Below are 25385 nucleotides of genomic sequence, written 5' to 3'. Positions count from 1 at the left end.
TCTACTGGGAGTGTGTAGTATTGTGCATTTATATTTTGTAATACTTTGTAATCGCATGATTTTATATTCCCTTATTGTTCCCAAACGTTTATCCCAGAGTATGCCACTTCCCTTTTGCCTATCTAGGCATTTCCTTTTGCTGAGATCATCCCCGAACCCCCCTCCCTAGTTTCCTTGTCAATCACTTGGTATCCCGTCCCCTATATCCAGAACTTTTGGACAAAGCCATCGGGTGATTTGCTAGGGGCCAAAGGTCAGCCCCTCAACTACTGTCCTATACATTATCTCAAATGTCCATTCCCCATGGCCTGATGCCTGGGGGATCTTTATTGGTCAAGCAATGTATATACTTTCTGTTCCCTCCCATCTTTAAATGTAGCCTCCGCATTTCCCTCGGGGCTCTGAGCTAGAGGTCCCCCCCTGAGGCAACCAGGGTCCCTCTGGGGCTCCGAATAAACCTTGGTTTGGCCTCCTGCTGAGAGTCGGCCTTTTATCTTCTACCACAGTCTCCAGAAGTCTCTCTGCTGCAAAGGCAAGTAGCCTAACAGCCACCAGCACCCCCGGGCACGAGAGAGTGTCCCCCCTGCTGTCGGTCCGCTTTGGGGGTTGCCCCCCGGCTGTGTGCCAGCCGGGGTTTGCTGAGAAGGCTCCCAGAGAGAGATGGAGACAGGAGTGGCCATTTCCTGTAGCAGCAAATGATGCAGCTTTGCTGGTCCACACTTCTAGCGGACTTTGATGCAATCCAGTGTATCAGCACTGTTAAATTAATGCGAGTGTCTTATCAGCAGGCCAATGGTTGATGGCCTGGATCCTCCCTAGGTCAATGCCCAGACCTCTAATTCCACATGGCGATACAGGAAAGTAGTGACACAGCAAATGTTTTCTTGCAGAAAAAAACCCTTGACATATTACTACACCTGGCAGAAATCCATGTGGGACATACAGAGAATCAATGTTTATTTTGAATAAAGGTTCTAGTGAGACATTATGAACATAAATGAATGCTGAAATCTTTTAAATTCAATCTAAGGAAAGAGAACCAGGAGACTGAACCTGCATGTTTTTACATATTATTTGCTGATGTTATCATCCCTTAAGATATACTATGTGAATGTCACAAATAGCAGTAATACTCCTTAAACCCTCAGTAGGCAGATTTTCTTGGTATTCTGACATTATCTTTATAAACTGATGATCCATTGCACTAGAAGTATAGTTTCAGAGGTTATATTTAAGGTTATTTTGAGGTTTTTGAATTTTCTGTCTCTTTGGGCCAAAGGCTGTTTGGCGTTCATCCAGAATGATATGTACTCATAGCATTGAACTTCCTAATGCCTGGGAGAGACCAGAAAAAATCCCTGTTTCCCAAAGCAGTCCTTGTTTTCCCTTTCCATTGCTTTTACCTAGTAATTGACTCCTTCTTTTAGAGTCCGGTTGTAGCCATAATTCCCCCTCCATTACATGAAACCTGGCCATCATAAATCAGCAAATTAGGACCACGGAAACCTTTCTATATACAGTCAAAACCAAACTGGTCTAAACAAACGAAGTGAGCGGCGCCCGCAGTTATTCCCCTTGACAACAAACAACCCCACAGCCCAAACACCTGCAGCGCCCCGGCAGCAGGGGGAAGCTGCAGGGATCAGTAACAACTCCCGGGGCCAGGCTCTGAAAGACGAGAGCGATTCTTTCACAACTTTTACTCCGCAGATCGCAGAGCCCGCTGGGGCCGAACGAAGGCGGGGCGCCCTCACAGCCCGGCCGCTGCCCCGCCCCGCCGAGGCCCCGCCCCCCGGAGCCGCGCGCCGCTGTCACTCAGCGCGGCTCTGCCCCGCCTCCCCGGGCCGCGCGCACGCGCAGTGGCGGGGCCGGGGCCGGTTGTGGGGGGGAATTTGACCGTAAACATCCTGCGGTTTGAACGGCGCGTTCGCGCGCAGGAAGGAGCGCGGCCGCCATCTTGTTTGCTCGAGCGAGCGTCTCGGCTCCACTTCGGCTTCACTCGGCTCGGCCCCGCTCGGCTTCGGCTCAGCTTCGGTTCGGTTCGGCACCGCTCGACTCGGCTCGGGCTCGGCCCGGCCCGGCTCGGCTCGGCGGGAGCAGCGAGCGGTCCCCGGGCCCGGAGCAGGGTAAGGAGTGGCTCCGGCCGCCGCGGTCGCTGCCGGCGCCCGAAGGGGCCCGGCGGGGCCCAGCTGCAGCCCAGCTCTCGGGGTGCTGCCGTCGGGCTCGGGCTCGGAGCCGGCTTTCGGCCGAGCCCTCCCGGCGGGGAGGGCCCCCCTGGTGCTCCGCGGCACCTGGGGGGCTCCGCGGGAAGGGCAGCGCCGCCCCGGCACCCTGCGCGGGGCCGGGTGTCCGGGCGATCTGAGGCGAGGCCGGGCGCAGCGGGGCCTGGCGGCGGCGCGGGCAGAGCCCGTGGGGAGCGGGGTCCGTGCGCCTGGAGCGGCAGAGTTGCGGAGCCGCGGGGAGCCGGGTCCCGGGGCAGCCCGGGAGCCCTGGCGGGGCCCGGGGCCGCCGCCGTGGAACAGAGCCCTGGCTGGGGTTCGCTGAACGGACAGCGGGGCTGCTGCGGTCTGGGGAGAGGGACGGGAGCAAAGTTCCATTTGCCAGTCTTCTGGTTTTAAGTGCAGTTTTCCTTGTGCCATGAATGGGGCAGGGTACTGAATGTTCTCACCGCCTCTCTAGTGGCAGTGAAGTGACTTCTGGACGTTGTGGCTGTTTAACTGCAAATAAAAGGGCCCTTTAAAAATGCCGGCCTTCTGAAGAACCAAGATCCTGCTCTTATGGACACTGTTAGAAATCTTGCTATCGTTTTTAAGATTTATCTGATCCTGATTAGAAACGCTTCTGTTAAATATAATAAAGGGCGTTGTTTTTATCAATAACATCGGAAACTTGGGGTCACTGTGACTTATTGGCATCTTTCATTGAAAATGGCTTTTCTTTAAATTCAGACACATAAAGAAAATACTGTAAATTTGGAGAAGTTACCATTTAGGCCCACATTGTGCAAGTGTGGGCGATAAGCACGCTTTCCTTAATCTTTTACTCAGTAAAACTCATTATCAAAACCGGGGGACGTTGAAGCATTATTAGGGCCAGGCTTCCGTTTTATTTTATGAAGGTTCATTTGTAAATATTAGACAGTTTACAAAATTTGGGAAAGCAAGGCCCACTTATCTAAAGTTTTAACTAGAGAGAAAGTAGGTGTGATAGGGGTAATAAAAGGAGGAGCAAAAAGCTAGTGAGACCTACAATAAACTTAAATTACCACACAAATTAATCACGTCTTGCTTATACCGTGGGATTTTCCACAGAAAGTGGAGTATTTGCTTTAGTTGCCACATCAGTTTAACTTCTTAAAGGTAAAATGTTAAAAAGTTTTTTACGTTTAGGCTCTTTGGATGAACAGTGCAGAGAAAGAACTGTGAAAGATGGAGTAATATAAGGAATGTTCAACTTACATGCCTTTTGAAGAGTGTGTTAGTACATGGTTTGTGCAAGTTTAATGGCTTGACTTGGATCTGGAATTGCACAAAATAGATTGGGATAATGGAGACAGGGCCTTAAATTAAAAAGATTTCTTTTCTACTGGTTGAGCATTCTGAGTGTAGGGGCAAGGGCAGGATACCTGCTGAGGGTTAGGTGTGAATGTGGAATTGAGGGAGGAGGACAGCGGTGTTCAGGGGTTCAGTAATTTCCAGCTCTGTTCGGTACTTGTGAGTGATCTGCCTTTTGAATCAGTAACCTTAGCGGGGCGCTGGTTCTATCTGATGATGTAGGTGTATATTGTAATTGGAGAGCAGGGAATGCAGCTCCTCTAACGGAGTGGTGTGGTTTGAGTAATTAACAGACCTGGCAGTGCAACCTCAGCCATAGAATTTCTGACAAATTGTTGATGCAAGAAACAAGACCTAGAGACAAATGGAAAACGTTGTATGTATTTACTAAAGGTATGTAAAGTTGAACTAGTTCAGTTTTAGCTTTCTCAATAATTGATTTTGTAGACATAAGAAATTAAGGTGACTTGACACTGAGCTTTAGTAAAGCTGCAGGTGGCACAAAGAAATATATTAAAATTCAGATAAATGTGGATTAACCAGACAATTATAAAGGTGGTTGAAGGAAGGAGATCAGATAAAGTAGTGGCAAAAAGAGGCCTGGAGCTGTGAGGTGATGTTAGTGGAGTTTGTGGTGAATTTTTTCTCAGGTGTTCAGTGTGGTACTGAAACCTGCCAGGGAGGCAGCATTAGTGAGGGCCCACACATGGGAAGTTTAGATGTTAGAAGGATTGGAGAATGAAGGGGTTATGAGTTCAAGTTGAAGAATTCAAAGAACAGTTTCAGGGTCACGGTAGTTCTTCTGAACTTCTGAAGTCTGGTAGGGCCAGCTCAGACTGATGCAGGTGCACAGGGCTCCCCCAGAGCACCCAGGGCTGCCTGGGCTTAGCAAAGCAGAAACAGCTTAGGAGGAAATTATGCAGGTGGGGAGAAACCAGCAGAGAAGAGAAATTGAGGGATAGCATAAGGACAAATTAATTAAAATGACTGGCTGATTTCTTAAACTGTAGTGTGGAATTTGTCTGCTCATCTGTGTGTAACTGTGGTTTTGGACTAGCTTTGCAAGGAACAAAAGTAGGTGACTGTAAAAAAATAGATGACTGAACTTTAATTGTGGACTGGTGTGTGTGTGTGTGTACACAACCTAACCTAGGGAGAGCAGCTGATGAGTGGGTTTAATGAGCTAGAGTGAACCACAATCAAATAAAAATATGCTGAATGTTCTGCTTATGTCAGTTCTTAGTTCATTAAGCACCTTTCTGCATGTCTTGAAGAACAGGACTAACGATGCTAGTGTGCTCTTCAGAGGTTAGACAGTTAGCTGTTCTAATCAGAAGAAGGATTTTAAGATGAAATGTGTGTGAGTTGAGGGTTAAGATGAAGCTCATAGTTACCAAATTTTCTTTCTTCTACAAATTTTCTTGCTACTTTGGAAGGAGCAATAACCAGAGTAACAGATGAGAGGGTGAAACAGGCACATTCTGGATCAGACCCTGTGTATGACCAGTGTTATGTTAGTTCTGCTTCACATTTCATTTACTTTGTGTGTAGAAGTACAGCAAAGAGAGGAGCATAGAGTAGAGGAGATTTTTTTACACTTCTGTAGGAAGAACAGTATTTTTTAAATTGTGCAGTTGTTGATTGAGTTAGGCAGAGAAAACCTGAAAATAATTGTGGCACATTGAAGCAAATTCAAAGTTAATGGCAATAAAGTTGCAGGTATTTTAAAAGGTTGATTTCACAAGATAAGATTTGGTCCTACCTGGTGTGAGTACATATTGCCTTAGAGGAATGCAAGCAAAACAGAAAAATGCCAAAGTTCTCAGAACAAGTTTTATGGTCCTGTTTCGTATCCAGTCAATTTCAGAAATTGACAGTTGTATTTACCTTACAAGCTTTTTCAGAGCCATCAGCTACCCTTTTCCTTTTGTGGATTCTTAGGAGTTGCTTTTTCAGCCAGTGATATATTCTATGTGTCTGCCTGAGCACTCTGCCACTTGGAGAAACTCTTGGTTCCTTTAACATTCGTCCCAGTCTCAAATTCTGCCAGAAAATCTATTTCTCCCTTTATGCCTGCACTGCATCAACATACTGTGCTATGAATTAAAGATCAGACAAAAAGCCTCAAATGCAGAAAAGGGAGTACCTGAAAAGAAAGACAAAATCTGGAGAAAGTGGGAGCACCCTTTGGGACTTGCTTTGAAGAGCTGAGGTGCTAAACAGCAGAACTGTAAAGGTGGGCTTTGCACAGTTGCTGTAACCCAGTTATTGCCATGCAGAGCATCTGCTGGAATTTGGAAGTGGCAGGGACTCATGTGACAAGAATTATTGCTTTAGGTAATAGAATCCTTATTTATTAATAACAGTTCAGATTGAAACAGACTTTAAAACTATCTGTAGTCTGATTGTCACTGTTTCCCTTTGCGTATTTCAGTATGGCAAGGCTTCAGTGATGGATGAAGAGAAACAGACTTAAAGTGATAGATAAATTGATTTTGTCCAAGTTGTCCAAATAGTGAGTTTCACATTTAACAGGAAACTTAAGTGTGTTTTCAGTTAACTGTATGTTTGAAGTTTTTTGAAACCCATGTTTTCTGTTTTAATAATTGTGCCAAACTCCACTAATCAAAGTATGTTATTTTGCAACTGTTGTTCAATGCTTTTAATGGACTAATACAAGTGGTTTTGTTTGTGTTTTCCCCTACTCCTCATGTTCAGGGGTAATTACAGGCTTACTGTTGCATGGTTCTGGTAGCAACTCAAGATAGCAAAATGCTGTGCTGCAAAGTTATGTCTCTGCATATACAAAAATACTGAGGCCTTCAAAAATATGCAAGGATTGAATTGTCTGCTGGCCTTAAGATAGTGTGATGTCTTTCAAAATATCCTGGGCGGGGGGGAAATGTAGAATACCTTCCTTTAGATAATGTTTATCCAAAATTTATTTCATTGTGCTTCCTGGAAAAACGTGCTCATGCCCATCTTTGTATAGGGTTGTCCTTAGCCCTCACAAGTAAAAATGGCATTTTATCTTGTTTGTCAGTTTGCAGCTTTATTATGACTAAAAGCTATTAACTTCATCCTTAAGAGTAGTTTTAATTCTGTATACTGAGTTAATTTTGAGTTTAAGCTGAATGTGGCCTTTATTTCCTTTAACTCCTCTTCACTGTTTTGATCATGGATGAAATTGGTGCCCAATCTGTCATTAAGAGAGTAACTTGATAAAAATTTCTGTTATGCAACTCTCAGAATGGCAAAAAAAGTTATTGGACTTGACTTTGAGATGTACATTTTTTTCATTTATGATCCAGATGTCTAGAGGTTGGCTTTATTTCCACTGAATCAGTAAAGTCAGAGCTTCTCTTGCCCCTGTACTTCCTAGCAGTATCAATTGTGACTTGCTGTGCTTCCTCTGGCAGTTTTTCAGTAGGCGTAGAGGAGGTAAAAACTAAAATGCACTTGGTGTGCTTTTTCTGTTCTTCTCTTTTGATTAATTTTCCTAGGTTATAGAAACTACTGGAAAAACTCTTTGTGGAGATTCTTCTGCTTTTTTAAAGCAAACTTTTCTTTTCCTCCACTTGTACTTAACTGAATCATATCTTTACCTCACGCATGGAAGTGGCATGTTTAGATCATAAGGCATCTTGCCGTTCTGATTCCCCATGGTTTGATGTGTTGGCGGCTTATCAGTCATAACAAAGTAATCACTAGATAAATAGATAAGAATATCTTTTATTTTTGGTCAAGGAGAAGAAAAATGGAATCTTAAGGAAGTTTGGATTGATGCAGTCAGTTTTCTCACCACTTTTATCAACACTTGATTTAAAAAAAATATGAAACGGATATTGGTCTGTTCAGAAATGGAAGGCACGATTGTGCTTCCTGTTTAGGAAGGAAATTATAGTGAATTCCAAAAAGATTTAGGACTGTATATTTTATAAAGGTGAACCTTTTGCTGGAAAAATGTACAATATATACTGGTATAGTAGAGTAGTAGCTACTGAACTAAAAGTAGAAAGAAGTGGAAGTCATAGAAAACTACTGTGGAGTGAAAACTGAGATGTGCTTCTTTGCATTAGGAGAGTTTGGTATCATTACCTTAAAGGTAAAGAGATTCAAGATTATGTTTTCTTGAGGGATGGTAAACATTTCTAAGTTGTGTATGTGGCTGTTATTTCTGCTTTGTAATTCTTCTGTAATAAATACGTTACATTACATTCTCCATTACAATACATTACATTATCCATGTAACATGCTATTACATGGATACCATTTTTAAGTGTTGGCTTCTTAAACATATTAAACAAATAGCCTGACCTCTGGTTAAAAATCAAACGTGTACTTCTTCTGAGGATAAGGGGGATATTTGCAAGGATGTTCCTCATAAAATAAAGGATGTGGTAAGAAATACTTGCCTTTCTCTTTACAGGTTTGCACTTTGTTTTAGACATCCGGGACCATGTTCTATGCCCACTTTGTCCTGAGCAAACGTGGGCCGCTGGCCAAAATCTGGCTGGCGGCCCACTGGGATAAGAAGCTGACCAAAGCCCATGTTTTTGAATGTAATCTGGAGAGCAGCGTGGAGAGCATCATTTCCCCAAAGGTATCTGTTTTACACCAATGTCATGTGACCTTGTAGTGAAAAGAACTTGCGTGTACAGGTGGTAATTACTGTTTGGGTCACTGAAACAAATAAAGTTCTTAATGTTGCTATTTTAAAGGGTGGAAAGGTCTGTTTGGATGTGAAATGGGAGGAAATTTTAAGTAGCTGGATGTTTTCACATGTTTTTCTTCCCCTCTACTGCTCATGACAGTGAAATTGTTCATCTTAGAACTGATGGTGCAGTTGTGACTTTTGTCACTTAACAGATGTCAATGTCTTATAAAAAAGGCAACTACTTGAAAACAACAGAAAACTTATTTATATCTTTTATTTTGGTTGATACAAATGTTAACAGTTTTTATAGTGGTACTCTAGATTTTAGAAGAACTGCTAAGTGTAAGCAAAAAGTGTATTGTACAATCACAGAGATGCTTACTCTTCTGGAATAGTGATTTGTTTCATCACCACTTTTGGATGTATTTATTTAGGAAGAAGATAATGTTCATAGACTCACTAGTGAGCTGGAGCATTCTTTTAGAGAAAGGAGAAACTAATAGGCACTTCTTCATATATTTAACTCTGTGTAACAGTTCATTAGCTGAAATTTTAAAAAGACGTTGGAGGAAATAAAAATCTTGAATTCTTAGGTTGATGTTAAATCCTGTATGGCTTACTCTTTCTGTGAGATAATTATTCCATGTACCATTCAAAACAAATTTCATGCTCTTTCAGCCTAACATACTTAAAGAAGAGTCCTTCTGTGAATTACTTTTTTCAGTTTTATGTTCCCACAATAGATACTTCATTACATAGTAAAGCAGTGAGATTGAAGAGAAAAGGAACTTAAAATTGTCTCACTGTGGCAGTGCTTGTTTATGGGCACTCCACATCTTCCACCGTTTCTCACTTCAGGGCAGAACATGGAGAGGTAGCTAACAGTTTTTAACCAGGTTTTACTTAATCAGATCAGTATTTATGGCTGCCCAACTTTTTGTATTTTTCACTTTTTCCGCAATTGAAGTAGCAAAGGTGGTAGAAAAGAAGATGTGGTAAAAATAGGCTTTGTCACTTTTTTTTTTTTTTTTAAACTAGGCAGAGCAGTGTTTGGGAATTCCTGGAGTGAGCTGCTATTAATTTAGTGATATTTCTTAGGTCATCCATAAATAATGTTATAGGGTATCATCTTGAACTGTAGACTTTGCATTCTTTGTTTCTTCAGATTTCTGCTGATTTTTATACTTGTTTTGGATATTTGATTTTATTGAGAAAATTCATGTAAAGCTGACTGAGGTGTCATTTAAGGGAATACTGAGGATACATCTAATTCACTGATTGTGCAATGTGTTTTTAGGTGAAGATGGCACTTCGAACCTCAGGACATCTTTTACTAGGCGTTGTTAGAATCTACCACAGGAAAGCAAAATATCTTCTTGCAGACTGTAATGAGGCTTTCATTAAGATTAAGATGGCTTTTCGTCCAGGTATCTGTCTTTATCTAAACACTCTCTGAAAAGCTACATTGATAAATGTATTTATTAAGAAGGCATGCAATTCTGCCTTCTTATGTCTGTATAATTACATAAAGGTATAGGTTATAGGAGAAGTAATTACTGCAGCTGGCTAGCTGACTGAGTTGTCTGCTGAAAAACATCTTTTAACTGAATTCTGAACAAAAACTTCTCTTATCGATGCTGATTCAGTAAAATCCCACTTAGGATTTTGGCTGTTGCTGGTGTATGATGTTAAATGCAAATACACTGCATGGTTTTTACCTTCTGTCTGAAAATGGCCAGTGCCCTACTGAATAGAACCACAGATGGGAACTGGTTTCCCTGAAGGGTAAGGATTCTTTTGCTGTGAGTTACAAAAGAAACATGAAAGTAAGCTGGTTTTTTACCACTTTCACATTATAGTTTCTGAAAATAATATGTCCTGTAATGTGGGCATCAAAGATGGTTTTCCTTTTGTATATTGGCAACATAATTTCCCACTCTGTAGTTGCTTACTTAAATATTTTCCATTAAAATGGGGTGCCATATTAATACATGGAATTACTTTTCAGTCCAGCAGTCAAATAATTATTTGGCTTTCATTCTTTCATGTCTTTATAGATAGTTTTCTTTAATTTTGTCCTGGGGAACTTTTTCTCAGCTGAAGTGTAGGTGTGGCAGTGATGCTGCTGGATGCTCACAGCTGCTAAATCATATTCTACCTTTTTAAGTTAATGAGTGCAATAGATTTAAAAGCTGCATTTGAGGGAGACTTTTTTTTTTAAAAAGGCAGCTCTTGAAAGCCAGTGCAGCAGTTACTTGAGAAAAGTTAAGGTATGTAATGCCTTTATCTTCATTTCCTGATCTACATGTTGTGATTCAGGTTCTGAATTCAAGTACTGAATTTTATGTAGCTTTCAGTAGCAATTTGTTGACTGTTACTAATTTTTTGTTTATTACTGTGTTTAACTTCCCTGGGTTATAATAAGAACATAATTCTAATATCGCAAGGCAGTCTATTTTCCCTCTCCTAACAGAGTGCATGTCGAAGGTGAAGCACCTTAAAATCAAGATTTACAAAAAGTGGCATGCTGGCCTGAGAGAAGCTGAGGCACTGGTCTTTATTTTCAGTTTATCAGCTTTCTGCCTTAGGCATTGAGTCTTTCTGTTCTGAGAATCATTTACATGTTTCATTTCAAGCAGCAGACAAGTAAAAATATTGAACAGCCCTGAAGGGATGGACTAGATGTCTTCATTCCTAGTCAAGTACCGTGATGAGTAAGCTACAGACTCATGCTTGTTCCTGGTCTCTGTGGACAGTGGTTCTTTGATTATTCATTGCAGAGGGGAGCACAGTGAGCAGAGTGTTTCTGAAGTATCTGTACCTCAGAATTGCCTGTGTTGTATGTGTGAGTCAGAAGGCAGAGCATAGAGCTCAAATCTTCTGCAAGTTACAGAAGGAATTGAACCTGCATTTCCCATGCACTTTCAAGTGCCCTGACCTTTTAAGACTTTGAATAAAACAGAGGGACCAACTGCTGGCACTGGTTTTGTGATGCCCAATCTGATATTCATGCTCTGAGAATGCCTGCTGAATAAGAGTAAGCATCTCTGGAGGATAAGAAAAGGTATGTGTGTGGTTTTGGTAATACAGCTCTTTTTATGTGCAGAAGCCTATGAGTTAGTGAGCCCCAAGTGCAATCAGTTCTGTTCCAGGACTTCTGGAGCTGATGGAACTGAATTAAGGACCAGTAGCAAAGTAGTCATGCTGTGCTGCCACTGCAATGTAGAACCCTGCAGCTCATACCATGTATCATGATAAAATTATTTTGGAGCAGGTACCTGTAGTGCTGTGAAACTTACAATGCCTGTGTTGGCTGCACAGCTGTGCATAGTGCTACACAAACATTACTTTATACAGACAGTGCAAAGGCTTGAGGATATTTGTTTTGAATTTAGGAATTTAGTTTGAATTTCACTTACTACCATTATGGTTTCTTTGTAGGTATCTCAGCATCAGTTCAGTTCAACAAATTTAAAGACAGTGGGCCCATGCAGAGAGAAAATGCTAATGGCATGGTGAAAAATGCTGTCCTTGTAAGGAATGGGAACTCATGTCTGGGTGTTCTTCCTTGCAGGAGTTGTTGATTTGCCTGAGGAAAACAGAGAGGCTGCTTATAATGCTATTACCTTACCTGAGGAGTTTCACGATTTTGACCAACCACTCCCTGATCTAGAGTAAGCTTGGGTTTTTTTCCATTTCCATGACAATGAGAATTGGTTTTAGTTGAGGAGAACCTGGTTTTAAACAGCTAACTCACTGCTGAATGTAAAAAATAGTCTGTAGGTAACTTCTATTCTTAGATCTTTCTTATATACTGATTAGGAAGTGTGCAGTCATTTTTGTGTTGATTTTAAGTTCACAGTAGCCTTGACTTTAACTGAAGTTAAAGCTGTCCTTACCGAAGCTTTTCATAAACTCAGATACCTATTACAACTTTCTTCTTCTTCTATGCAAGGCACCCTACATCACATACACCTTTAGGTTGGACGAGATTAATTTTATGGGGATGTTGTTGACCTTTTAAAGTGGCACTTTTAATTCTTAAAACTTGTTAATACTTATGGGTTACTTTTACATATAACAGGTATACAACCTGAATAATTCTTAATCTATAAAAAAACTGATAGGTTTATTATTTTATTTATTTGAGTTGCTCATAACGGAGTTTTTAGAATCCAGCTTACTCAGTGTCCAATTTAGTTTAAGTTCAAATTAGAGTATATACTAATTTGAAATGCAAAAATTTCTGTGCATTTATAAGAAATGTACCTTAATACGCCACAAAGGGTGTTAACTTGGTAGTGGTGCAAAATAGTGTTTGATAAACTATATTAATATCTTTTGAAGTTGAAGGGGTGGAAGGTTTTTCTTAATTGTTAATTTGGCCTTTGAAATTAGTAATCCCAACACAGCAAGGAGTAAGAGAGGTTACTGATACATTTCCCAGAAGCTAGTGCAATTTGGATGATAGATTTGAACCATTAATGGTCTCACTGTTTTAAGTAGTAGTTTCTATTCAGTGTTCACCTTTATTTTTTTCAATAATTGACTTGAATGTAAAAATTGTTTTTTACCGAATAATGTCATGTTTATTTCAGCAGGCTTTATCTGTTCTTTGTTTTTTAATGAGATTTTTAATAATTGCCTTCTGTTTGTTTAAGTGATATTGATGTGGCTCAGCAGTTCAGTTTGAACCAGAGTAGAGTGGAAGAAATTACAATGAGAGAAGAAGTAGGCAACATCAGTATCCTCCAGGATAATGACTTCGGTAAAGATCTCGTGTTACTACGTGTTACTAGCTAATTTCAGTTATTGTAACATACGGTTTTGCAGTTACTATGGAATGAGTGCCCAGTGAGCTCTAAACAAATTAGATCAAACATGCTGTGGTTTTGTACGTTGAATTTTTAGTTTGTTCATGTCAGTTTTTCCAGAAAGTCTGTCCTCTAATGTTCAGCAAACTTATAGCTGCCTAGAATTGGCAGAAAGAAAAGCTGAAGAATATTCAGTCAAGTTAATCATTGAAGTACTGTGACAATTATAATTTTCAAAATGTGATGTGACTATGAAGTGAGCTGTTGCTTTAATCATAAGCATGCTCTCACTCAAAAACCATTGGGACATTTCTAAAGCTGAATCACTGGTGACAAGTTTGCTACTTAAGGTATATTTTCAAGGACAGTAGTCTAACATCTGAATCAAAACCTAAAGACAGTTTTATTTGAATGTCTGGTTCATAACCTACAGTACTGTAAACCATAATTCGGTAATAGTTTTGAAAGAATAATCTAAAAATGGTGTTGACTGGGAATTGGTTGTTCCCTGTAATCAAAGCCCAGCTTTGAGGCATAAGGTACAATGTCTTTGAATTCCATTGAATTCTTTGGTTTCTGTGCAGATAAAGTTTAGTAGGATCTTGCTAATATAAATTCAAGTAAGCACAATAAAATGCTTTGAAAAGGAGATAGTTATTTTTATAATTGTTTGAACAGTATTTTTTGCTATGGTATTGCTGGGCACAATTCCTTACATCTTTTCATTAACTCTGCAAATAGGATAAATTTAATCAAAGTTTGGTCTTACATAATGGGGCTTTGTTGATCATTTAGGTAGGTCTCTTGCATCTTGATTTTTTAGCACTTAGAGCAGTGCAATTGTGTTCTTGCAGGTGACTTTGGGATGGATGATCGTGAGATGATGAGAGAAGGTAGTGCATTTGAGGATGACATGCTGGTGAGCTCTAGTACTTCCAATCTCCTCCTGGAACCTGAACAGAGCACCAGTCACCTCAATGAGAAATCTAATCACCTGGAATATGAAGACCAATACAAAGATGATAATTTTGGGGAAGGAAATGATGGTGGAATATTGGGTAAGTTGAGAAATTCGTTTTTCCTCTATCCTACCTCCTGCCTTAATGAATTAGTTCTTGGGTAGATGAGGGGAAGTTTTTTCCTTTGTTGCCAGATCCTGTCAAAGTTAGGCCTTGTACGGTGAGTATTTATACTCACTGTATAGATGTAGATCTATATGTATGTGCACTGAGCATATATTCTGGTTTGTGAGGACTACAGCAGTATAGGTGACTTACAGCATATTAAGTGTTGGCATATTTAAAAAAAAAGTTTTAAAAAATTAGATGTAAGATTCAAATATATGTCAAATGTATTGTAATAAATGTTATCTGTAATCTCAGAATTAGAGCTGAAATGCCTCTTGAAAGAGCACTGCTACTTTCTTCTATGTCAGCATTGAAAGTACTTTCTATCTTTTGCACTATCTTCATCTGTGTTGTAATAAACTTGTCTGTACTGCTTTGTAATTTTGTCTATACTCATTTCATGAATTTGTGGATGCAAAACTGATTATTTCATATGGTTGCTTCAGATGACAAACTTCTTAGTAATAATGATGGTGGTATTTTTGATGACCCACCTGCACTGTCAGAAAGTGGAGTGATGATGCCAGAGCAGCCTCCCCACGATGATATGGATGATGATGATAATGTATCAAGTGAGTATGATCTAGGACCAGACCTAGAATTACTTTCAACTCATGTAGTTTGGATTCTAATTCCTTAAAAGCGTACTAAGATCCAAATTATGAAGTGTGGGAAGCCACCTGAAGGTGTGGAGGAGGGGATGGGAGGGGTAGCACAGCCTGTTAATGTTTTGACCTAGTGCAAGGTTCTTGTTGTCACTGGCAGTGGGAGGCCCGGACAGCCCCGACTCGGTCGATCCGGTGGAGCCGTTACCAACCATGACTGACCAGACAACGCTTGTTCCCAATGAAGAGGAAGCCTTTGCTCTGGAGCCTATTGACATAACTGGTGAGTGAGCTACTGCGGAGCGTTCTACAGTTTGTCAGACCATCTTAGCTTGATGGAGTAGAAATGAATGTCTAGCACTGTTGCTGACTCTGCTTCTCACTTGGGAGAGAAACCAGGGATCAAGCTGAATTCCATTTATTCTTGCGGTAGCCCTGCCCTCCAGTACCTTCCAGAGAGGTAGCTTACATGGATGGTGTCAGAGACTACTAGTTTGCAGTTTCTGCAGTCAGTGCATGTAACAGCATGGTACTGTAGCTTTAGATAAACATGCTAGTTAAAATGCACTGAGTTCAAATGGAGCTCAGCATGTCTTCTAATATGGTATCTGTAGTGCAGCACAGTTCTTGATACGTTGTGTTTGAAGGGCAGGACTGACTGTTTACACTGAGAATCAGTGCTGTTCTGGTGATTTGTAGCTTTAATGAATTGCTGATTTCAGGAGGTGCACCTTTGTATGTGAATTTCTACTAAGTAGGGATTTTCCTTATCTTTTTCTTTAATGCAAAAAACTTGCTTATTTTAACTGATACTATGTTTGGCTCATTATATGCTGACCCGTGCTTCATTAAAAAATTAATATCCAGAAAGAAAGTAGCTCGTCCTGCGCTTTTAGATTGCGCTCCAGGCCCTGATTCCCTGCTTGGCCAGTGGGAGAGCCCTGGCACTGCCCTCTCGTGGTGGGCTGGCAGCAGGGGACCAGCTCATCTGCTAGTCCAGCAAAGACAGCATTTACCAGAGCTTCAGGGTCTGCTGCTGGGTACCAGGCTGTGAGCACAGTCATGTTATCCTAGAACAGGGTCAGAAGTTTACAGGTAAAATAACCATCCACATTAACTCTACCAAAGCTCAGGTAGGGCTTAGGGGAAAAAGTGGGTGTGGTATTTTAAATTTGTGATTAAAGTCATAGAATGGCTGGGATTGAAAGGGATCATGAAGATCTAGTTCCAACTCTCTTGCCATGAGCAGGGACACCTTTCACTAGACCAGGTTGCTGAGAGCTCCATCCAGCCTGGCCTTGAATACTGGCAGGGATGGGGCATCCACAACTCCTCTGAGCAACCTGTTCCAGCACCTCGCCACACTCACAGGAGAGAACTTCTTCCCAATATCGAGTGTAAACCTACTTTCTGTCAGTTGGCAGCCATCCCCCTTACCCTGTCACTACATGTCTTTGTAAAAAGTCCCCTCCATTTTCCTTGTAGGCTCCCTTCAGGTACTGGAAGGCCACAGTTAGGTCACCCCAAAGCTCCCTTTTCTCGAGGCTGAACAAAACCAAATCTCTCAACCTTTCCTCTTAAGAGAGGTGCTCCATCTTCTGTTCAACTTGGTGGCCAGTGTTTGCACCAGCCTATCAAGCAAGCCATGGAAAAGAGAGGCATGTGCAGCTGAGGGCATTGAGGCTTAGATAGCTTTAAATTCACAGAAGAATGTGTAGGTTATGGGAGAGCATTCATAGTATTTGATGTTTTGTACTGCACATAGCTTTTAATCCTTCTCCCAAAGACAGTGTTGCCTTTGATTCTTGAGGCAGCTTTATACATGGGCAGATAGGACCTATAGAGAGCTTGCAGAATTCTTTTACAGCATGGTACCTGTTTGAGCTGACCTTCATTGCTTGCTAAAAATCTCAACAGTCAAGGAAACCAAAGCAAAGAGGAAGAGAAAGCTGATTGTGGACAGTGTGAAAGAACTGGACAGCAAGACTATTCGAGCCCAATTAAGTGACTACTCTGATATTGTTACTACTTTGGATTTGGCACCTCCTACTAAGAAATTGATGATGTGGAAAGAAACTGGTGGAGTTGAAAAGCTGTTCTCTCTGCCTGCACAGCCTTTGTGGAACAACAGACTACTGAAGGTAATGTTTTTGTGCAAGTTCATTTTTAAATGGACTATATTCAGAATTGTGCTTCATGTACATCAAATGTTAGCATATAAATAGTGATATAGTGATGGCAGTATTCGTAATTGGAAGAAAAAACATTAAAAGAACCAAGGTAAATATTTTGAACATTGCTGTTATCAGTTACAAAGATAAATAAATTTTTAGAAGTTAGTACTGTTGGAGAGGAGCTTAAAAACTGAGAAAGATAGGCCATAATTACTTAATCCAAAATGAAATAAAAGGACACTGAGAACTGCAATAGTGAATAATGTAATATTTCCTTTGTAGCTCTTTACTCGCTGTCTTACACCTCTGGTACCAGAAGACCTGAGAAAGAGGAGGAAAGGTGGAGAAGCTGACAATCTTGATGAGTTCCTTAAAGACTTTGAAAACCCAGAGGTTCCCAGGGAGGAGCAGCAACAGCAACAGCAGCAACGAGATGTCATTGGTTTGTGTCTTGTCAAAGATGCTCTGCTTTCCCTCAGAGCATATTTTTCTCTTTTAGCTGTGCTTTGTATTAAGTCATCAAAGATTATGTGTGAAACAATGAGCTTTGTAATGGTTGTTTAGCTTGATGTGATACAACCTCTGACATAAAATAACTTTTTTCCTCTAGAAATAGGGGATGCTTAGGAATTGCTTGAACCAGTGGATTAAAAGTGCAGGCTATTGAGAGTGCTCAATTATAAAATAATAGCAGATTGGATATTGGTACAGTTTCTAATAACATTCTTAAGTATCTAAAAGAAGATTTGTTGTGGAATACAGATGAACCTATTCTGGAAGAACCGAGCCGTTTGCAAGAGTCGATGATGGAAGGCAGCAGAACCAACCTGGATGAGTCAGTTATGCCACCCCCACCAGCTCAGACTGGTGTGAAACGCAAACTGCAGCAAGTAGAACCAGAGCCAGTGTTACCTGTGAGTAAGCTTTTACTGTTTTAATGGGGAATGAGAAGTGGGCAGTGCCTTTGAGTAGGAAATGACACAGATTTGAGGCTCTAGCTTTCTGTGGTCCTTTGAGATTCAGTGTAGTAGTATGAGAACATTTGTCCCTGGGTATCATTGCGGTGCCTTTGTTAGGTGAAAATCTTACTGAAACATTTAAAATGCTGACAGGATACAGAAATTACACTATTTCCTCCAGTAGAAGTCTTCAAGGAGTCTAGTGTATTGCTAGGTACCAGTGTTTTAATTCCTTCATGTTTGTATTGATGAGAACAGCATTTTGATATTTTGAATATGACTAGTTCCAGTGAGTTAAAGTGTGTTCATGTAGCATTGCATCTGGTGATGTGGGATTTTAAATTTGCATGTGCCAATCCAAGGAATGAGATCAGTAGTTTGGATGGTAGCATAGTCAAGTTACTGGAAAGCCTTTTTACTTTACAGTGGTATAATTTCTGGTTTGAGTAGAATCTAAAGGATTGAAAATAGACACATAGACAGCAAAACAAAATTGGTTTTTGGTTTTCAAAAATGAAAAATTCTGACAAATGGCTAAGATTATGTACTTGGATTTTATTAAACTGGTCTGTAGCACCATTGTTCTATTGTAAAAGAACTGACAAAATTATACTGTTTGTTAAACTGTATTGTGTGCTCTGAAAGCATCCGCCATCACAACAGCTGGAAATACCACCTGTAGAAATGCCTCCAGAGGAGCCCCAAAACATCTGCCAGCTAATACCAGAGCTAGAACTTCTGCCAGAAAAAGAGAAGGAGAAGGAAAAGGAGAAGGAGGAAGAGGAGGAGGAAGAAGTAAGAATTCTGTGTAGAATCAGTTTGTGTGTTTCCCACAAGTGGATGAATGTTTGACTGTGGATTCAGTAAAAGGCATAAGCAAAATAACTCTCTTGTCTGTCCTTACAAATAGCCCTTGGAAATGAAAATTCTTAAATTATTTCATGACAATTTAATAATATTTATATTATTTAATTTTTTAAATTACATATACATTATGTTTTGAATTAGTGTTCTCTTGTTCTCACCCATGGCTGGATTAAACCACTATATATATTTATGATGCCTTAGATAAGAATTTTTGAACTTTAGGGGTGTGGTTCATTTTAAATAGCTTGTGCTATTTAATGAAAGTAGCTTTTTGCAAGAAAATCAGCCATGTCCTCAAACAGGACAAGTTGTCTCTTAGCTACAGTATTTAATAGCCTATGGTAACAAACTTCATTGATGTCTTTTATTTTACACCTGCTTCCAGGAAGAAGACGGCACAGGGGGTGATCAGGATCAAGAAGAAAGGAGATGGAACAAGAGGACTCAACAAATGCTCCATGGCCTTCAGGTACACATGATCATTTGCTTTCTCTTAAAGTAGCTTTTGAGTGTGTCCACTGATGCTTTTGAGCTGAGTTAAAATGTCAAGAAAGAGCTTTCTTTATGGTCAATGTTACAGCCTAAAATACCAGTTATCTTAGAGGGGGAGAATGCATGTAGTTGATTAAATCTGTATCAAACAATTGTATTGAAATGAAATTATACTTTTATAATTGTCACTTACTGTTTAGAGAACATTTGAATTTTCAACCTTTAAGTCCACACTCCATGTGCAACTAAGATTTCCAGAAATTTAAATTATAAAATAACTGACTGTATTTTTGATGAAATTATAGCACCTCTAACTTTTTGCTATGTGTCTTTAAGCAAACCCCCACAAGAGTCTGGGGATAACACCATTGTACAGGATGTTTACTTCCTGTCTAGGCTGGTTTGAAAACTTTTATGCCATGAGAAGCTGAATCTATTAACAACTGTGGAAATGTGACTTTGGCTGATTTCTAGCATGTGGATTCAGTCTGCACAGACATATACCTGTCTGTAGGATGGATTCTTGCTTGCTGGAACTAAAGAGGCTTTTTCTGATACGATGACTGAACACCACGGTGTTCACCCTGAACTGAAGTGCAAACTTCCTTTGCTTATCAAACTCTGTTTGTCCTCCACATACTCTTGGACTACCTTTGCCTTTCAGCCTGGTTTGTAGCTCCTTTGTTCCCTTAAACATTTTGGCAGCTCGTGAGATTTGGCTGAATGCCACATCCCAAATGGTCACACACCCCTCTTCTCTCTCCCAGCTTTAAATGCAGAGCATGATGCTCTATGGCATGGATTATCCTTTTGGCCATTTAGGGTCAGCTGTCCTGGCTGTGTCCTCTCCCAACTCCTTGTGCACCTCCAGCCTACTTGATGCAAAACAGCACCATATGAGCTGTTGTGAAGAAAATTAACTCTGCCCCAGACCATTTTAACTGATTAAAATAAAAAAACCCATAAAAGTAATTTCTAAAGTATACAGATGTTGAGTTGGTAGTGTTGTATAGTGTTTTCCTCTCTGAATGTTTTATCACAGTTTTTGAAGAGAGCTATAGAATTCTCTTTGGCCATAACTAGCTTTTTTCAGTTATATCTTCCATGTACCCAAAAGAGCATCACATTGGATGGCTGAAACATTAAATGAGATTTGGAGTTAAGGTCTGATTCCTATAAAATAACTTGGTTTGGCCAGCCAGATATCTTTTCGTCTTGTTGAAATTCATTCCAGGACAGACAGTTCTGCTTTAAATCGAAGACTTCAGCTGTTGTCCTGGCCAGCAAAAAGATGTATTATCATGGTTGTTTTTTTTTAATATATTCTTGCCAAGACTTTGAGAAAATCTTAGTGACTTTGGGTACTTAGTTTAAGACAGAGGAGTTTTAGAAATAAACAGGCTTTCACCTTGGGAAATTATGCATCTTTTAAAGAATGTTAGCTCTTGAAATTTTACTTTATTATTTTTGGAATTACATTTATTTTGAGAAATAAAGCTTGGTTTTTCTTTATTTTTTTCTTATTAAGAAAAAATTGTCCTGTAGTCAAAAAAGACTGGTTAGCTATTGCTGCAGAAATAAAATCTTGTGCTATACAACAGTGTTTCTGGAATACATTCAGCAGATTCAAGAATGATTTTTCACACATCCCTGGAAAGCCTACTAGGTTTCATTTAGCTAAGATCCATAAAGAAATGTTCACGTACACATTGTAATGTTCCCATTCTTCTGAATCCCTCTGTGTCCTGGGGTTGACAACAAACAGAATCTTGCCAAGAGTCATTGTTGTTTCTGTGTAGTTCTCTATTTAACTTGTGGTATCAATGTTGTGTTTTTCAGAGAGCCCTTGCTAAGACTGGAGCAGAATCTATCAGTTTGCTTGAGCTGTGCAGAAATACGAATAGAAAACAAGCAGCTGCCAAGTTCTACAGTTTCCTGGTACTGAAGAAGCAGCAAGCTATAGAGCTGACACAGGAGGAGCCCTACAGTGACATCATTGCCACCCCTGGTCCCAGGTTTCACATTATCTGAATGGTTCCCTAGAGCAGAGCTAGCGCTCGTCTCACCAGTGCGTGCGTGTATTGCCCCGTCTGTAGGGCCCACAAGACCATTGCAGTAAATTTAGATTTTATTGTCTGTATAAAGTCCTTGGTTTTCTCTTGGGGTTATTTTGGGGTTTGTATTTTAACTTTACCACTCAAATTTTTAGTGAAACTGCTGGCTGGGTTGGGTGACTTGAGTTCCAGCTGCAGAAACCAGACATCTCAAGCACCCAGATAAAGATTGTTTTAGCAGCTCAGAGCAGATGTGTGCAATATTGGTGCATGTGATGTTGAGTATCAATGAAAATGTCTTACAATAATTTGACTAGTTGATTCAGTAGAGATATTTTTAACCTATACAAGTAAATCTGAATGGCCAACCTTTTGTCTGATTAAAAACTTTGCCAAACTCATCTGAAATGTTCGGTCTGCTTCTCATAGTAGTAGTTTTTTCTCCCCTTCTCTAGATCTTTGTGCATACCGTGGGTCTCTTAAAGCTGCCAATATGAAAGGTAGTGCCTGATATGTCAGCTTGCTGTGTCACTGCATTTTTGCAGTCAGATTTTTGTAGCCCTTGATGCTAAGGGGAAACGAGTGTCTGTGGAAAGCACTTCCTCTACGTGATACATGAAAGGACAGAACACGTGAAGCATTTTAGATGAAACATTCCTTTTCACTTATCACCTTGTTATGGTCCACTACTGATAATGGCTAATTACTGTTAATAAGTGACAAATGAAAACTAGTAATTTCATTTAACCATTTAAGAAATCATAATGCTTTGGGTTTGTTAGAGCTGTATATAAACTCCAGACTTTTTAAAACAGACTTCTAGATTGTAAATTACCTGATTTTTTTATTAAGCAAGCATCTGACAGTACGAATAAGAAAAATTGCTAAATTCAGATACCACGTGTACCAAAAGGGCAACAGACTTTGAATATAGAGTACAGATGGGCACAATTCCACTTAATTGTGTAGTGTATTAATGGCTCTTTGGATATATTTATGGTTTTAGTGTCAATTTTTTCTGATAATGTACACTCCCATGTTCAAAACGTTTTACCAGTTTTGCAAAAGAAGTCCGGTTTGATTTTCTTTCTAAAGAATGAAGCTTTACTGTTAGACCAGGTAGCACCAGAAATTATGTGAATATGTTGATTATGGAGACCTGTCTTAACTTTTTTTAGGGCAAAATTATTCACAGTGAAGGTTCTGGTTTTAATGTTGGCACTTTTGTGAAATAATTTTGGGACTCTTAAATTTCAGTGTATACTCAACTGTAAAATTATGTGAATGTTTAAAAAACTCTGAGACTACATGATGACCATGTTTTACTAATCCTTGAAAAAGTTAATGTATAAAGTTACTGCAGCTTTATTTTCAACATGATGTGCCTGTAAAACCATAATTTTCTCCTTTGTAAAAAGAGACATTGTAGATAACTTGAATGTTTAATTATAGAAAAGGTCATTAGTTTCTTGTTACACGTTTTTAGTCTGTTTTTGTTGCTTTTCAAAGTTAATATTCTTGAAAATAGTTGATGCTGTTATGTATAACTTTTCTAATAAAAGTTGTGTTATAAGCTGTTATGTATTAGCTCTGTATCTTGTTTGAACACCTCCCATTTATGTAGGAGAGACTGAGCACTAAGAAATGGGTTATTTTGGTATTCAGTATGGAAAGTTTTAGCTCTTTAAATGATTAAGCTTGAATATGTAAATAGAATTTTTACCATTAGGAAGGAAGTGTTACTCTACTGGCTGTACTGTGCTTTTGTTCAAGGATTCTATGTTAGGAATGTGCGTGTGGAAAGTTATGGGAGACTGTCTATAAAATGTGATTCATCTGCATGCCTGTCCCTTCTGAATGCCAGAACATCTCCAGCTTGGAGTCTTTTAGGTCTGCTGTTCCCTGCTTCTGGAATTGCCTCTGCATGTATGTCAGTGCCTCTAAGTTACATGCTCCTCCTGGTACATCCAGACTCTTGGATCCCAGGCTGTGGCTGCAGCACATGGAGTCAGTTGGTTACCTCTAGGTTTATACATACAGGGGCGGTGAATTCTGACTGACACAGGCCGAGTGAGCTGGCTTAGTCTGGGCTCCACACACAGGGGACTGTCCTGCTTTTGAGTGACCTATGGAACCGCCTGGGCCCATCCCACGTGTGCTGTAATTCCCGGGGGCAGGATGTGTAATTCCTGTGGGCTGCAGGCTGGCCAGTGCTGAGCCAGGCCAAGTGTGTACATGTGCAGGTGCAGCACTGGGAAAGTGACTTTCATTATTTTGGTTCAATCTCTTTGAGAGAGAACTGTGGGAATTTGGGTGCTCAGACTAGGATGAAAGCTCTTCTTGGCTTTCCTTATATCAATAGGTTATATCAATAATCTAGTACAGTTTTATCAGCAGTTTGGCTCTTTGTTCATCACTGTGATCAACACTCATGATGAATTGATTTTGCTCAAATGTATGCCTGGTGAACCTCTAATCTGGGACACTGAGTGCAAGCTCTGCTTTACCACGTACAGGATTTGTTGCTAGTTCTGACCATGGCTTACAAGTAGTACCAACAGGCTTGCCTTCCTTGGGAAGGAGGCTTTGTGGTAATGCACTGATCAGCTGTTGAATGAGGTCTGAGGAATGGTGATAGAGCATTGGTGCTGATGATGAGATGGAGAAGGGCTCTCTGTTGCACAGCATTCATTGATTTCCCTATGACTGCTGCTGTTTTTGTTTTTGAAGTGCTTCAATAACTTCGTAAAGAAGTACAGCATCTGCATTTTATCATAGTTCCTCCTCAAACAAGTGTTGAATTTTTGAAGTTTTAAAGAAATTATGCATAAGCATTCACTTAGTGTTTACTAGGTAGAAGACGTTTTTGTCGCAGCTCAGTGAGTAACATCTCTTTTCAGAACGCTGTCTTGGGAGGGATTTAGATTTGATTGAGAGCATTACTGCAGAATGTATTCTTCACTGCTTCCCAGTCAGGCTGGACTGGCTCTAGTGCCTTTGGCTGTAGTGCTGCACTGCAGCAGTGAGGGGAAGGAACTGCTGTGAACGCTTCTCTGTGCTCCATCTTCCCAGTGGTGGCAATTTTGTTCTGTCTGCAGAGCTTAACTGCTCACAGTGGGGGTACTATGCATGCCCTGCTTTCCAAATTACTCCTTGGTGTGTAAAAAAGAGAACAGTTCAGGATTCTAAGGAAGTATTTCTTCAAGGAAATGGAGTCATTGAATGAGTTCCTGCCCTATGTGTGTGATCACCTTGAAGCCACACTGCTCTGTTTTATTCCATCTGGAGTGGAAGGGGAGAAGGCAGGTGATGTTATCTACAGCTGGAGGTTAAATACTGCTCTGTTTCTGGGAAGAGTATGAGTAGAGGATGCTTCCTAATTCACAAGATGTGATTTCAACCAGCTTATAAAGCAATGAACTAGCAGCTGTTCTGTGCAATTTTGCTTCAGGGACTTTGTTGGAGGGTCAAGTATATGGTGCTGAGGATGTTGATCTGTACCCATCTTCTGTGGGCACAAAATTGCCTTTTTCTGCTTGAGTGTTTACAGCTGACATCATACACTGGCAAATCAAGGAAGTCAAATTTCCAAGGTTTTTTTTTTGCTCCATGTTGTTCCACTGCTACACCCGAGTCTGTGTCATGGTACTTAATATTACTTTCTTGGGGATAGTGGGGTTAAGGTAGATTTTTCTGTTTCTAAATCTCTTAAGGGTCCATAGATTGTACACCTTTGCTCAAGTGGTTGTGTTTATCTTTGTGCTTTTTCAGACCTTTTTTCTGTTTCACCTCCAAGAAGCGGCTGGAGCAAATATACTGTGAATTTCAGCAGCGTGAACATAAAGAAAGCTGAACTGCCAAGAAGTAAATTGTCCCAACACACAAGGAAAAAAGGACAGTTCTCTGCATTTCTTGCTGACCTCTAAAGGTCTAGTAAAGCTATGGGAGAGGCACGAACAGGAGGTAGAAGGAAAGATTTTCTCTAGTTCTTATAACAGGACCTGGTTTTATATTTGTTTTAGCTTAAAACATCTTCATGCAGAATAAAAAAAATCCAAAATCTCAGGTAGGAAAAATATTCA

At 40.2% G+C, this 25385-nt stretch overlaps 1 protein-coding gene across 1 annotated transcript; it reads left to right on the top strand.

The window, feature by feature from the left end:
* Positions 1 to 1885: 1885 nt before the first annotated feature.
* RAD21 (RAD21 cohesin complex component) lies at positions 1886 to 22880 on the top strand. The gene is made up of 14 exons (XM_038128519.1): positions 1886 to 2126; positions 7984 to 8157; positions 9509 to 9638; positions 11786 to 11885; positions 12873 to 12979; positions 13880 to 14083; positions 14599 to 14724; positions 14918 to 15040; positions 16675 to 16898; positions 17214 to 17373; positions 17694 to 17845; positions 18536 to 18685; positions 19143 to 19226; positions 21089 to 22880. Exons 2-14 carry the CDS (start codon positions 8014 to 8016, stop codon positions 21278 to 21280), a joined length of 1896 nt encoding a protein of 631 aa, XP_037984447.1. The 5' UTR covers positions 1886 to 2126; positions 7984 to 8013; the 3' UTR covers positions 21281 to 22880.
* Positions 22881 to 25385: the final 2505 nt, after the last annotated feature.

Source organism: Motacilla alba, chromosome 2 (genome assembly GCF_015832195.1).
Source record: "Motacilla alba alba isolate MOTALB_02 chromosome 2, Motacilla_alba_V1.0_pri, whole genome shotgun sequence".
Classification (NCBI taxonomy): Eukaryota; Metazoa; Chordata; class Aves; order Passeriformes; family Motacillidae; genus Motacilla; species Motacilla alba.
The sequence above is the reverse complement of the archived record's forward strand: the minus strand, read 5'-3'. Positions and strand labels throughout refer to the sequence as shown.